The sequence below is a fragment of the Staurois parvus genome, unplaced genomic scaffold (genome assembly GCF_062004578.1).
Source record: "Staurois parvus isolate SC_StPar_1 unplaced genomic scaffold, SC_StPar_1.0 ptg000011l, whole genome shotgun sequence".
NCBI lineage: Eukaryota > Metazoa > Chordata > Amphibia > Anura > Ranidae > Staurois > Staurois parvus.
In genome coordinates this window covers 19,766,181-19,780,309 of record NW_028317807.1, presented here as the reverse complement: position 1 = coordinate 19,780,309, position 14,129 = coordinate 19,766,181, and the positions used below count along the sequence as shown (strand labels likewise).

The following is a 14,129-nucleotide window of genomic DNA, read 5'->3' as shown; positions in this document are numbered from 1 at the left end:
ATAGAGCTCGATTGGCATGTGCCATTGAACACCAGAATTGGCAGGTCCACCACTGGCGCCCTGTGCTTTTCACAGATGAGAGCAGGTTCACCCTGAGCACGTGACAGACGTGAAAGGGTCTGGAGAAGCCATGGAGAATGTTATGCTGCCTGTAACATCGTTCAGCATAACCATATTTGGTGGTGGGTCAGTGATGGTCTGGAGAGGCATATCCATGGAGGGACGCACAGACCTCTACAGGCTAGACAATATCACCCTGACTGCCATTAGGTATTAGGATGAAATCCTTGGACCCATTGACAGACCCTATGCTGGTGCAGTGGGTTCTGGGTTCCTCCTGGTGCATGACAATGCCCGGCTTCAAGTGGCGAGAGTATGCAGGCAGTTCCTGGAGGATGAAGGAACTGATACCATTGAATGGCCCCCATGCTCACCTGACCTAAATCCAATAGAAAACCTCTGGGATATCATGATTTCGGTCCACCCGATGCCACCAAGTTTCGCCTCAGACTGTCCAGGAGTTCAGTAATGCCCAGGTCCAGATCTGGGAGGAAATACACCAGGACACCATCCGTCGACTCATTAGGAGCATGCCCAGACATGCATCATTTTTTCCACTCTGTTTTTCGGGGTGTCTTTGAATTCATTCCTCTGTAGGTTGATAATTTTCATTTCCATCAAACAATGGGGCATGCTTACATTCCTAACACATTTCCCAGTCCATATCAGTTTAGATATTAAGCATGATATTTTTCTCCATTGAGATCTGATGTGTTTTCAAAGTGTTCCTTTAATTTTTGTTTGAGCAGTGTATGGACTGAGATTGATTGAAATGTTGACCCTAAAAAACACTGCTGCTTTTGATCTTCCTCCTCTGCAAGATCCGTGAGTGCCTCTAAACCAGTTTTGGATTTATATAGATTCCATTGTTAGTGAGCACCTGGGCATTTATCTCAGAGGGCTGTGAGATAGATCAGATGGATCGATTGATCAGATAGATTTATATATTCAAATAAATACACACAGTATTCTGCCCTTGTAAAATTAGAAGAACAGACTACAGACTAAACCACTTAATAGAGATTTAAATTGACTACCTGTCTATGCTTTCAATTAGGTAAGGGACACAGTGACAGGAGAATATTAATCAGCCGTAATTACATTGCTACATGCAGTGTTGCTCGTTTAGGTTTATTTTTAATTGCCAAGCAAATCAATAATTGTAGCATACCTGAGAGCAAAGGCTATGATAGAACTTGGCTCCTTCTCACACACGGCTATAGGAACTCGCTCATGCTCGTACATTAAATAGTGTTTATCTGGATCGCTGCAGCAAAGCAAGAAAGGGCAGAAAAAAAACCAATTTATCAGCTCATTAATCATCTGAAGAAGGTGCAGACAAGAACTGAGTAAACTAAACAAGCAACAGGCATGTTCATAGTATAAATTCTGAAAGAAAATAGGAACCTCAATCTAATGAATTTTATGTACTCTTAGCACTAAATCAGTGTTTTACAGCCAAACTTAACATTAAACTCTATTACAGTCATGGTCAATCAACACCTTGAAACAGTAGGTTTTAAACAGAATGGCTAGCAGATGGGAAAGGAACACAATCATTGTGACTGTGTAAGGAGTCCTTTATCTGGTTTAATCAAATTAAACTTATCCAGATATTGTGGACAAGCTTCACTTTTATAGATATTCAAGATTTGATTAAATGTATTTCAGTTAAGAAGGCTATAGCGCTGCCTAAGGAATAACTCAGACCATACAAACCTTTAGCCAGTGGCAACTGCACAGTCAATAGTTTAGGCCTAAATAAAAATCTCTACACATCTGCAACAAGACTTACACTAATGTGAAGTACAGATACTAGTTTAAAAACACTACATGTCTGCTTTACAAATTATTTACATATACCTTAGTTGTAAGAGATATTATGGTTACATGACAAATGCAGTTGGAAGTGTACAAGTGTCCCCATTGTAAATTCTGCAATTTATAGTCATTTTAGCGTGCACCTGGCTGAACAATTAATTTCATTTGCACCCTCTCATTTTCCAGCAGGCATTGGAATACTTACAAAGGCAGTGGAATTGGATTATAATTGTTTCCAGGAAGCAGATTAGCAAAAATAGCTTTCATTGTGGATTTCTCTTTCACTTGACTGTCAGTTGATCCCAATAAATGCCCATCAAACACGTCTACAAATATAAAAAAAAGACCTGTTTTGTAAATAAAAGTGGTCTATTTATAAATGCTTTCAGACAAGATTCATAGAACTTTCCCCCATATAGTACACATTTGTCCAGCTGAAGTTAGTTATAAAAATGTGAATCTTGGGTGAAGCTGGGTGAATCTTGTGTGTAAACATTAACAGACTGCAATAACATGATGCAAAAACCAGGTCAAATGCATCATCAGAATTTGGAAATGGCAGTGTGATTACTGAATCATTTTACACACCAAAAGTAGCATTATTTGGAAGGGAGTATGTCTAATCAGCAGGATAAAGCAGCTGTAATTTGTTACTAAGCTCTATCACAACTGGCCTTTAAGTGCTGCCAACTAGACCCCATTACATACAGAACTAACATTTAGGAACTGCAACAATCCTATCAACTGCTATAGATAAAGATTGATGATTTGTGGTCATTTGCCTTGGTGTTGGTGACTGCTGTTATTTCATCATAACAAATGAAAAAACATACTTTCACATAAACAATTTCTATGCATTAAAAATACAGAAATCCACAATTGACAGTATGCAAGTAAATCAACAAGCCACCACCAGTACAGAGTGACCTGATTAGCTAAGCATAACATCCACAGAGAATTTCTATAAATTAGGTTTTTATATTTGAATACACTAACGGTGAATATTTAGAAGTGTTATTATTTCCTAGCAAAATAAACTGATGGATTCATATGCATGGATCTTGACAGAAGACATATTTACAATGGTTATTCTTAAACCGTTTCTTCTCAGTGTTACATCATTACATCAGTTGCTGACAAATCTGTGCTGCAAGGCATCTTTAGGCATTGCAGTATCTATTAAGACTGAACTTTTTCAGCATCTACCACAAAGACAAGAATATATTCCGCACTGGGGATTCTAGATGCTCATTTTCTTTGTCAAGAAATGTCTAAAAAAAATATTCTGAAAGACTTCAGGCTTGTGAAAGCAGCAACATTTCTTTAAAAAAACATTTTTATTCCAGCCTTTGCTCGTATTAAATTAAATCTCAACAAATGTTGGTACCTTTCATAGGCACAATATGGTACCGGCACGTAATTTTAAATTTGGTTAGAGCTACTAGCTGTATCTTGGGAACCCCTGAACTCCGTCATACTGAGAATACAGGCACCAGTCAGAGCTCTCCCATACCCTCAGCGCCCAAGATGTATAGCAATGGTGGTTAACTCACTCGATACAGGAAGACTTAAGTGTGGCCCTTGACATCACTATAGGGCTGTACATAATATTCAGTAAATGTGGATGTACATATAATTACCAAGACTTCAGACATGCTAAAGAAGTTGTTAGAGACAGGGGACATGATTCAAGAGGTATTCATAGACTTCAGGCATATTACATAGGACTGTTAGAAAGTACTGCTGTTACAGCTGATTCAGGAATTGATGCTTTTACATTTGTACTCCATAGCGCCACTTAAAGAGTACTGGTACCACATTTAATATTTATTTCAACAAAATCCATTAAAAAGCATCAATGGAGAAAATAGATGGACAGCAAAGGAAACAGTAAAATGCTGTGAAAGAAAGAAAGCAAACCGTTTAACTACAGGAAACCAGCCTAAAGAAAATGTTTCCTTCACTGCCTTGATTTTGCAACTGTGTAAGGAAAGCGCAGGTTACCGTTTGCAGGGACTTAAGAGCCAAACAGCCACAGGCTGGGCACCAGGGATATATAGTCTGAGAAGACTAATAAGTTAGTGAGAGGAGGAGACTGAGAAAATGTGGTCTTCTGCATTTAGCAGATTGATGGCATCATGCCAGCCTAGGCAACGTCACTTGGTAGGGAAAGATTTTAAAAAGAAAATCTATGGCAATGACCTGTGTGCCCCATATCCATTAAAGTGTTTATATTTTCATAATTTATACAATTGTGTTCCTGTAATGGCAAAGTGGTATTAAACCCAAAAGCAAAAAACATTAGTTATACTGCAGCTTACCATTTATTAGATTTGAATTCTTCTATTTTCATCTAGTGATCTAGCCTGTAAGTGTTATTTTTCAAAAGAACAAGCTTTCCAGTAGATTGTACTAGTTACAAAGATGAGACAAACCATTTACATTTTAGAATATGTGCTTTTGCTCAGAAAAGTATTGGACTTGTTTCTCCTAAGGTAGCCTGGCTTCTGGTGTCCCCCTGATGGTTTATGTAGGCTACTTCTGTGCCATTGCTTGACTGCATGATCCTGCAGAAGGGAAGTCCAGTGTTGTAGAGACAAATCTGATGGCTCTCAGTACAAGGGGATAAGGTTAGTCAGGTCAGTCTGGACAGTCAGGGAGTTGTAAACTCCACTGTATAGCTAGGAACTGTCACCATCTTCCAAGGCATATGAGCAGGTCTTGTAATAGCAGAGAAATTTAGCTGCGGGTACAGAAACAGACGTGATGCCCACACCTGTAACCAGTCTGCACAGTGTGAACCGGAGCCAAGTGTCCAGAGGTGTCTGAATAATCAGAAAAAGCACGACCCACTGGATCATTTTTACTGCTTGGTAACCTGCTGCTGAGAGTGTATGGTTGTTCACCTTGCGAGCAGTAACCCATCATAGCCAACCAATACTTCCTCTGCTGACATCAGCCCAGCGACAGGTAGATTGGGAATGATTGTTATGGGAAACAGCACTAAAGAATAATAACGCTATTAAAAACAGCAGTTTATGTTATTAATATTGCAATAGCATTGTCTATTAGTAGAAATACCTTCACTGCTGCTAGCGGTGTCCATTTCTGCTGCATTTGAAGTACCAGTAAACATTTGATCAGTCACAATCTCAGGGGGGCTTGGTATCTGCAGGTGAGTAGAACCAGTTGAGCTCTGCGACAAAGTGGTCATAAAACGATCCTCTGAAAAAATATAACAAAAATGAAGCATAAAAATAAAACTAAAAAGGGAATGTAAAGTATTTTTCAATGTATATTCTCTGCAATGTACAAAAGTGAAAAGGAAGATTACACACTACACAACTCAGGTCAGGCACACTTTTCTCCTTATGTCCTAGCACAGACAGAAGGGCCTGGTTTATTTAAAGTCCGCCAACAAAAAAGCAAGCAGTGCTGAGCCTCTGAACGTCCACCATGCTTTTCTCACTGAATGTTATGAAAGCACAAATGTAGTCAATGTTTATTTGTAAAATGACATTTTTGTACAAGAAGAAAAACAAAATATATTTAAAAAGTTGAAAATATGTAAACAAACTGTAAACTAAATATACAATATGTAAATACTGTACACTCAAGAGTGTAGATCTTACCATTATTAGTAGAACATTGCAATGATATAACATTTACGCATAGCAGGATCACTTGAATAAGGAGTTTATTGTAATAAAGCTTAAGAAATAGCAAAAGTATTTTTAATCTTGGTGCTCAAGAAGACAGCAAGTTATTTCAGAATACTGGCAGCCTAGTAACTAGCTTTCCTTTCTGGCCATTTTACAATACGATGTCAAGTTACAGTAGGAACGGACTAAAAGAATAAAGCAGTTCTACAACACAATGCACACACAGAAAAAAGGATCATCAATGTGTCATCTTCTCCAAGGGCTTTTGTCAAAAGGTGTTTAAACTCTAGCAGTATAAAAAAAGAAAAAAAAATATGTTTCACACAATTCTGCAGTCGCAATATACATGACAAAAGACTGACCATCAAATTTAATTCCTTCTTGTGTATCTACATTAAAAACAAAAAACTTCCCTGTATTTTGGTATTTGAGTAGTTTCGGTAGTTTCCCCATTACAAGTCCAGGTAACAAAAGGAAATAAGAAAACCATACAAATATGGAATTAGCAATAAGAAACCTGAAAGTGCATTTATTTCTATGTTTCATCTTGTTGGATAGATTTTCCTCAATACTGCTCTAGGAGACACAGCAGGAAGTGAAGGGACTATCTGTACTGCTGTATATTGTCCTGCTATAAAGTCTGACCCGAGGCTTGGCTGGTGTTCTCTGTTAACTTGTCTTGACAGCAGCGCCTATAGTGACCATTTCTACTTTTTTTTTTTTTCTTCTACATTGCAACACTTACCACATTGCTACCTTTACACTATTTAGTAACATTCATATCACCAACTCCTAAAAAGCTAAATAGTATAAAAAAAGATGAAAAGAGAAGTAGCCCTCTTTGTGAAGATGACCATCCAATCTAAGGCCCTGTCCACACTTTGCATATCCAAAACCATGTGATTCTAGATCAAGCTAAAATGCGCAACATATGTTTGGGTGCCATTAATTCTTAATGGAACCCCAAAATGCAGTTAGACCCAAGTTTGTGCTGACAATATGCGCAACGCTCCATGCCAGAATATGTGTAGGTGCTTTTTTGGCGCGTTTGTCATGTGTAGGGCAGCCCATTCAAATGCATGGACTATCCTATGTGTGACCTGTGGAGGCGCACACAAAAAAAAAAACCCAAAAAAACTGAAAAAAAGGGTGAGCTGGAATGCATGTTACTGCTACACGAAGTGTAAAATGGGGCCTTTTCCTTTAGGCAACTATGCAGCTGCTGTGTGTGCTATAATATGTAGTTGTAGTCGACTTCCCATCTGTTGCCAGACCAAAATTGAATCCATTTCCATCATTCAGGATAAAATTTGTAATTTTATCAGTAAATACAAGGTTTCCTCTGATTGGCCAAGGTGGAAATTGTGACACCCACCTCAGCCAGCCAATCACGCCCACCTCAGCCAATCTGTCTTGTATTCATTGATTAAAATATAAAAGCTACCCCTGAATGGTGGAAATACATTCATGGCAGCTCAATTTAGCTCTGGTAGCAAACATGCTGCTACACACAGACGCCCCATAATTATGAAAAATTGTTTATTTTGGCCAGTCTGACCCCAAACAAAACTATTTACAATCACAGTAACGAATTTAAGGCTCCATGCACACTAGCTTGGAGCTGGATAAAAATACACTGGTAATAGCCTTTTTTAGTAGCATTTTATTAGTGTTCGGAAGCATTTAGGAGCTTTAGCATTTTTACAGTACATGTAAGGGGAAAAAAAAAAAAGCTAGATAAAAAGCTGTTAGGAGTGTGTTAGTTGCGTGTTTTTTTTTCTGCTGCAAAAACGCTCCCAAAATCTCTACAAAAACAAATGAAGCTGAAGCTTGAAAAATTACTGGCCTAAAAGTGTGTGCATGGACACATAGGAGAACACTATTTAGATTCTAGAAGCAGAAATAAAAATGCTGATAACAGCCTGTAAATGCAGCTCCATATTCAAACATACATCATAAATGTATTTCTTAAAAGCAAGCAGTGTAAATACCTGAACGTGACCTGGTATCAATCAGCATGTTCCTTTCCCTGTTCAGCAGTGCTGGAATGTGGGAATGTGAAAGGAAGTAACAGCAGCAGAAGCCAATTAATATTCTGAGAAGAAGCATACGGATAGGAGCAGAAATCAGACAGAAGATCTCATCACTGTGCTGCCTCTGCTTTTAGGCTAGGTTCACATCTATGCAGTTTGCGTTTGATCCGTTTCTGCAGTGCGTTTTTCCACATGCATTTGTGACACGTTTTGTGGTTTTTTACTTGCTAGGCAGATTAAAAATGCATCAAAAACTCACTACATGCTTTTCTGCAGTGTCTCCATTAAAGTCTGTAGAACCAAAAACGCAACTTGTGTTTAAAAAAGTCCCTGACCCTTTCCAAAAAACACACTGGGTGAAAACGCGGAGATGCGAACCTGTCTCATAGGAAATCATTAAATGGATTGCTGTGCATTTCCGCAAAGGAAAACTCACAGGTGTGAACCTAAACTTACTGTCTAATTGCAGGCTGGGGAGGGTCTAGGAGAGTCTGGGCTCAGAGGAAGTGGGCTGAATGTTGGTGGCCTGAGGTCTTGTGGTGGGAAAGTGGTACTGTGGGGGAAGCTCTCTGAATTGAAAGTAAATGTTAAACCAAAGCTGCATTTTTATTACATTGCTTAACAAACTATTCATTTTTATTTTTTTTCCTCTGGCTGCAGTTCTGCTTAAAACCATGTTATTTTAATTAGATAGGTTGCACCCTATATTTGTTACTTTACCATTTTTCTATTGTGCACAATACGATAAAATAATTACCCAGCATTCAAAGCTATCAGCAAGAAGACCTTTTAAATTTGTTTTTAATTAAACCAACATCTATGTTGCACACATTTGCATATTTCATATGCAAGCCACATATTGTGCAGTCTTGCTCTACTCAACACAGACACATGAACAGAAGCCTGTTAAAAATTGTATAAAATGGCAGAATCCAATTTATATCAGGGATATCAATTGTACCATCATAGCAGGATCACTAGGAATTATTTTAAAGAAAGCTGCAAATTACAAATATTGAAAATTACTTTGGAAAATACTTAATGTTAGTCTCCATGCACACTAGCATTTTTAAGCTCACAAAACACTGGTAATAGCGGGGAGTTTTTCATTTTCAGTAGCATTCAGAAGTGTTTGGGAATGTTAGCGTTACATTAGCATTTTTACAGTACATATGGAGAAAAAAAAAGCTGTTAGGAGCGTTTTGCATTTTTTCTGCACGAAAAACACTCCAAAAATTTCTCTTTTGCTGCTAGACGCTAAAGCTCAAAAAATGCTAATGTAGCCTAACGTAGTACGCATAGAAACTAATTAGCTTCTAGGAGCAGAAAAAAAAATGCTGATAATGGCTTCTAGGAGCTTTAAAAAAACTGCTATGCTACATGAAGCCTTAAAGCTTATATGAGATTTCAGTGATCATTTTACAGTGGGATTTGCAACTGTACAAAACAGCTTTTTGGACTATTGTAGCCTGAAGGTCATACGTTATTTTTTTTTCTCTGCATCCAAAATTCAAATATAGTAAAAGCTAAAAAGACATCCTTATCTTGCAATTTACAATGTTGCTTCTTTAGGCACGAGTTCTCTGCTGCATGTGAAAACGTGTAACCTAGTTTGCTTGCGCTATTACTTGCTCCATTACTGAAAATCAAGTATCAGTAATGGACATAGTTGACCCATTGATTTATTGTAATTTTCCTGTGCTTTTAATTGTATTAAAGCATTTCTCAACATTGTGCATTGCCTTCAACATGAATATATCCTTTTCACAATGGAACTAGACATTTAACCGAGATAATATCTGACCGGTAGGGCAGGCTATAATTTACAGGTTACATAGGATATGTCACTGATTTACAGTGTTCAGAACACAGGGCTTAAAACCCTGCTGATTCAGTAACTGAGCCAGGCGATTTTTTAATTTTTATTTTTTTTTAACAGAATAAGCCTTGTTCTAATCCTCCCACTTTACCACTTAAAATAAATTAATACACTTCAGGATAGTATTCATTCTGGGGGTAACAGCAACAAAATATACTAGAAAAAAAAAAAAACCCAAACTTTTAAAATCAGTAAACATAAAAAAACGCACCAATTAGTTCCTCGCTCAGGACAATGCGTATATATCAAAGTTTAATGGAGATATTTTTTCTTTCATAAGAGTAGGGAGGTATCAGAATCTGTCAGTTGTCTCTGTTAAGAGTATTTCCTCCCACTTATTGTGGGCATAACCACTGTCAATGAGACAGAAAATTGGGGAAATCTCCCCAGGAGGACACAGACTGCACTAAAATCTTGACACAGTTTTAAATGCCACTCATTCTTCTAATGCTATATCTGTATTCAAGAGATTTAATCCGACTTCCTACCTCAGTGACCACTGTCACCAGAAATTGCCTAAACATCAGCAATTCCCCAAAAAGTGTTAGCTGGAGTTCCACTTTAACCACATCTCTGAGAAGACTACTGCTGTTGCTTCGATCAGAAGACAGAAATACTACTTACTGTAGCAAAAGTTGAAAATATAGAGGAAATGTAAATATTTCAGCAAACATGAAATGGAAGTTTAAATTAGTACCACCCACAGTAAAGCTATGTCCAGTCATGAAGATGTTAATAGAAGGAAGCTTCTGCAACAGTTCTCTCTTTACTGCCGATTTCCTTGGCCATCCTGCTTATCGCAATATATTGCGGAAAAAGTTGTGTTTACCAGCTAATAAATCATTTTAACTTAGCTTTTAGATGCCCAGAAGTTTGCAACACTAATTTGACATGACAGGAGTGCATGGTGGCAAGGAAGATGCTCTGCAAGGATGTAGCTGTATGCATTGGGGGACATTAAGCAATGCTCTGCAGTGATGGGAGTTTGGCATTAACCTTTTATTACTTTCCACTCACTTATGTGCAGATGGGCAGATTAACATGCATAGCAGGTGGGATGCTGGAGTGGTTGCAAGCCATGGTACCTCCACTAAGGTCTACCCTGTTTATGCCTGAACTGTGGAGCTTTGACAACTGTAGCATGGAGGTCCAGGAGGTGGCAGAAAGGATGTTGAAGTATCTGCAGACTGTAGTCTACTTGAGGATTAGATCAAGAGGTTGGGGAGCAAGAGGTAACCAAAAACAAAAGCGCAATGTTACAAATGCTTGTGATTTTGTTTAGAGGACTATTTAATAACTAAAAAGGCATGCCAAGTTCCAAATACTTTCTGTCTAAGGGCCCATTTGAACATGCGTGCAATATTGCATTTTAGTAATTCTGTTCAGCCTTTCTACACAACAGCTTTGCAAGGCTTGCATCCTCTTTTCCTTTCTGCAGTTAAAGTGTTACTAAACCCACAACAGTAAAATCAGTTTGTATGCAATAAAGCATGCTGGTTATATGTACTGTGGAACCTAAGGGGTTAATCCTCTGCATTGTGTAAAATCTGATCCTCCCCTGCTTCCACAGTCCCCAATCCATCTGCTGATATAACATAACCTTGGGGGCAAGATGCACATGCTCATGTTGGTGTGTATTGCTAGAAAGTTGTTTTTTTTTTTTCTTGGGAGAGTACATGGGATCAGCACAGGGCCAATCACCACTGTCCAGAGAGGGTCAGGGGTCCTGCAGCCTCATCGGACAATCAGGGAAGAGCGAAAACTCCTCCTACAAGCTTTAACCAGTGCTCTGCTGGACACTGATAGAAGTCACAAGACTGCTTTAACTGCTGATAAGAAAAGATGTTTAGTAGTTTATATTTACTAAAATAATAGCATTTTCATGTTCTGTGTACTGTGGGAGACCAGATATAGTGAATGCAGGGTCCTGGGGTTAGTAACACTAAGCAAACAGCTTGGTCACCAGCCTGCCCTTGCCAGTGAATGGATAATAAGGAAGTAGACACGCTTTGCTGAAGTCATCCTATGCTCTCTCTTTCCTGTAAGCATGTTCAAGAATTGAGAGGCAGTAATGTGCAAAGAAATAGTGATGTACCTCTGTCTCATTTGAAAGCATTCTATTCAGATAAATGAGGTGAATATCAAGACATCTCTAAACAGGTGAAACTCGAAAAATTTGAATATCGTGCAAAAGTTCATTTATTTCAGTAATGCAACTTAAAAGGTGAAACTAATATATGAGACTCATTACATGCAAAGCAAGATAGTTCAAGCTGTGATTTGTCATAGATTGTAAGCTCGAAAGAGCAGGGCCCTCGATCCCCTCATGTTTTGCATTGTATTGGTATTGTTCTGTCACATGTTCTGTCTCCCTTTGTAATGTACAGCGCTGAGCGAACTATTGGCGCTTTATAAATACTGTATAATAATAATAATAATAATAATAACTGTGATGATTATGGCTTACAGCTCATGAAAACCCCAAATCCACAATCTCAGAAAATTAGAATATTGTGAAAAGGTGCAATATTCTAGGCTCAAAGTGTCCCACTCTAATCAGCTAATTAAGCCATAACACCTGCAAAGGGTTCCTGAGCCTTTAAATGGTCTGTCTGGTTCAGTAGGAATCACAATCATGGGAAAGACTGCTGACCTGACAGTTGTGCAGAAAACCATCATTGACACCCTCCATAAGGAGGGAAAGCCTCAAAAGGTAATTGCAAAAGAAGTTGGATGTTCCCAAAGTGCTGTATCAAAGCACATTAATAGAAAGTTATGTGGAAGGGAAAAGTGTGGAAGAAAAAGGTGCACAAGCAGCAGGGATGACTGCAGCCTGGAGAGGATTGTCAGGAAAAGGCCATTCAAAAGTGTTGGGGACTTTCACAAGGAGTGGACTGAGGCTGGAGTCAGTGCATCAAGAGCCACCACACACAGACGGATCCTGGACATGGGCTTCAAATGTCGTATTCCTCTTGTCAAGCCACTCCTGAACAACAAACATCAGAAGCGTCTTACCTGGGCTAAAGAAAAACAGACCTGGTCTGTTGCTCAGTGGTCCAAAGTCCTCTTTTCTGATGAGAGCAACTTTTGCATCTCATTTGGAAACCAAGGACCCAGAGTATGGAGGAAGAATGGAGAGGCACACACTGAAAGATGCTTGAAGTCCAGTGTGAAGTTTCCACAGTCTGTGTTGATTTGGGGAGCCATGTCATCTGCTGGTGTTGGTCCATTGTGCTTCATTAAGTCCAGGGTCAACGTAGCCGTCTACCAGGAGATTTTTCCGCAGCTTTATGGGGATGCTGACTTCATTTTCCAGCTCCTGCCCACACTGCCAAAAGCACCAAAACCTGGTTCAATGACCGTGGGATTACTGTGCTTGATTGGCCAGCAAACTCGCCTGACCTGAACCCCATAGAGAATCTATGGAGCATTGCCAAAAGAAAAATGACAGACATGAAACTGAACAATGCAGAAGAGCTGAAGGCCACTATTGAAGCATCCTGGTCTTCCATAACACCTCAGCAGTGCCACAGGCTGATAGCTTCCATGCCATATTGAGGCAGTAATTGCTGCAAAAGGGGCCCAAACCAAGTACTGAGTACATATGCATGCTTATACTTTTTAGAGGTCCAATATTGTTCTATGTACAATCCTTGTTTTATTGATTGCATGTAATATTCTAATTTTCTGATTGTGGATTTGGGGTTTTCATGAGCTGTAAGCCATAATCATCACAATTATGACAAATCACGGCTTGAACTATCTTGCTTTGCATGTAATGAGTCGATCTCATATATTAGTTTCACCTTTTAAGTTGCATTACTGAAATAAATGAACTTTTGCATGATATTCTAATTTTTCGACACACACACACACACACACACACACACACACACACACACACACACACACACACACACACACACACACAAACTAGATTTTGTGTCTGACATTGCTTTAAAGAGTAAACCCAACATTTCATATACCTGATATGTGCCTGCTATACCATGTACTTATATGAAAAAGTATCCTGTTCTCTTTGTATGGCTTCCTTTATATGAAATCCCTGGTGTTTTTGCTAGTACCTCTACTTTCTTATTAAAAAGTGACCCCACTAAACAGGAGAACATCAGTTCTCTAGCTATGCTGGGAACTCAGCCTGCTCTCCTCCAATGATCAGACTTGTCCTGACACCCCCTCCCCCCTGCACAGGCATTCACTGGGAAGATCAGTGTGTTGCAGTTTTTCCTCTGCCCAGTTTGTATGCAGCTGAGAACAGAGGAAATGTAATAACTTCTGGGAAAAAAGTGTATTTATGTTTTATATCTGTATACAAATGTTTTGCCTTTCATTTCTATTTAAACTGAATGGTTTTACAAGGTGAGGGTTTACAATCACCAAGTAGAATTAAATTCTTAGCATTTATTTGGATTAATATATCAAGCACAAGAAAATAAACCTTCCCCAGTAAACAAATGTTAAAATTCTCAACCCAGCACTTCCCATAAACAGGGAGGAGCAGAGGAATGCATCCATAGTCTAGCCTATAATTCTCTATTGATGCACACCTTCAGATCCTGCATGCAAGGTTGGCTCCATAGCACATTGCTAGTGAAAGGATCCACCCTCTGACAGGAAACCTGTGGCAACAGTCATGGCACAAGCTTAAACAGG

At 38.9% G+C, this 14,129-nt stretch overlaps 1 protein-coding gene across 1 annotated transcript in view; it reads right to left on the bottom strand.

Annotated features, from left to right (window-relative positions):
* The window catches only part of PIKFYVE (phosphoinositide kinase, FYVE-type zinc finger containing), a 249,768-nt gene that overhangs the window by 96,237 nt on the left and 139,402 nt on the right, over nt 1-14,129 (bottom strand). Inside the window, exons 30-32 of the mRNA XM_089671594.1 lie at nt 4,963-5,106; nt 2,087-2,207; nt 1,232-1,327 (exon numbers count right to left, since the gene is read on the bottom strand). Of these exons, the coding sequence (XP_089527720.1) occupies nt 1,232-1,327; nt 2,087-2,207; nt 4,963-5,106 (361 nt within the window). The remainder of the gene's footprint in view (nt 1-1,231; nt 1,328-2,086; nt 2,208-4,962; nt 5,107-14,129) is intronic.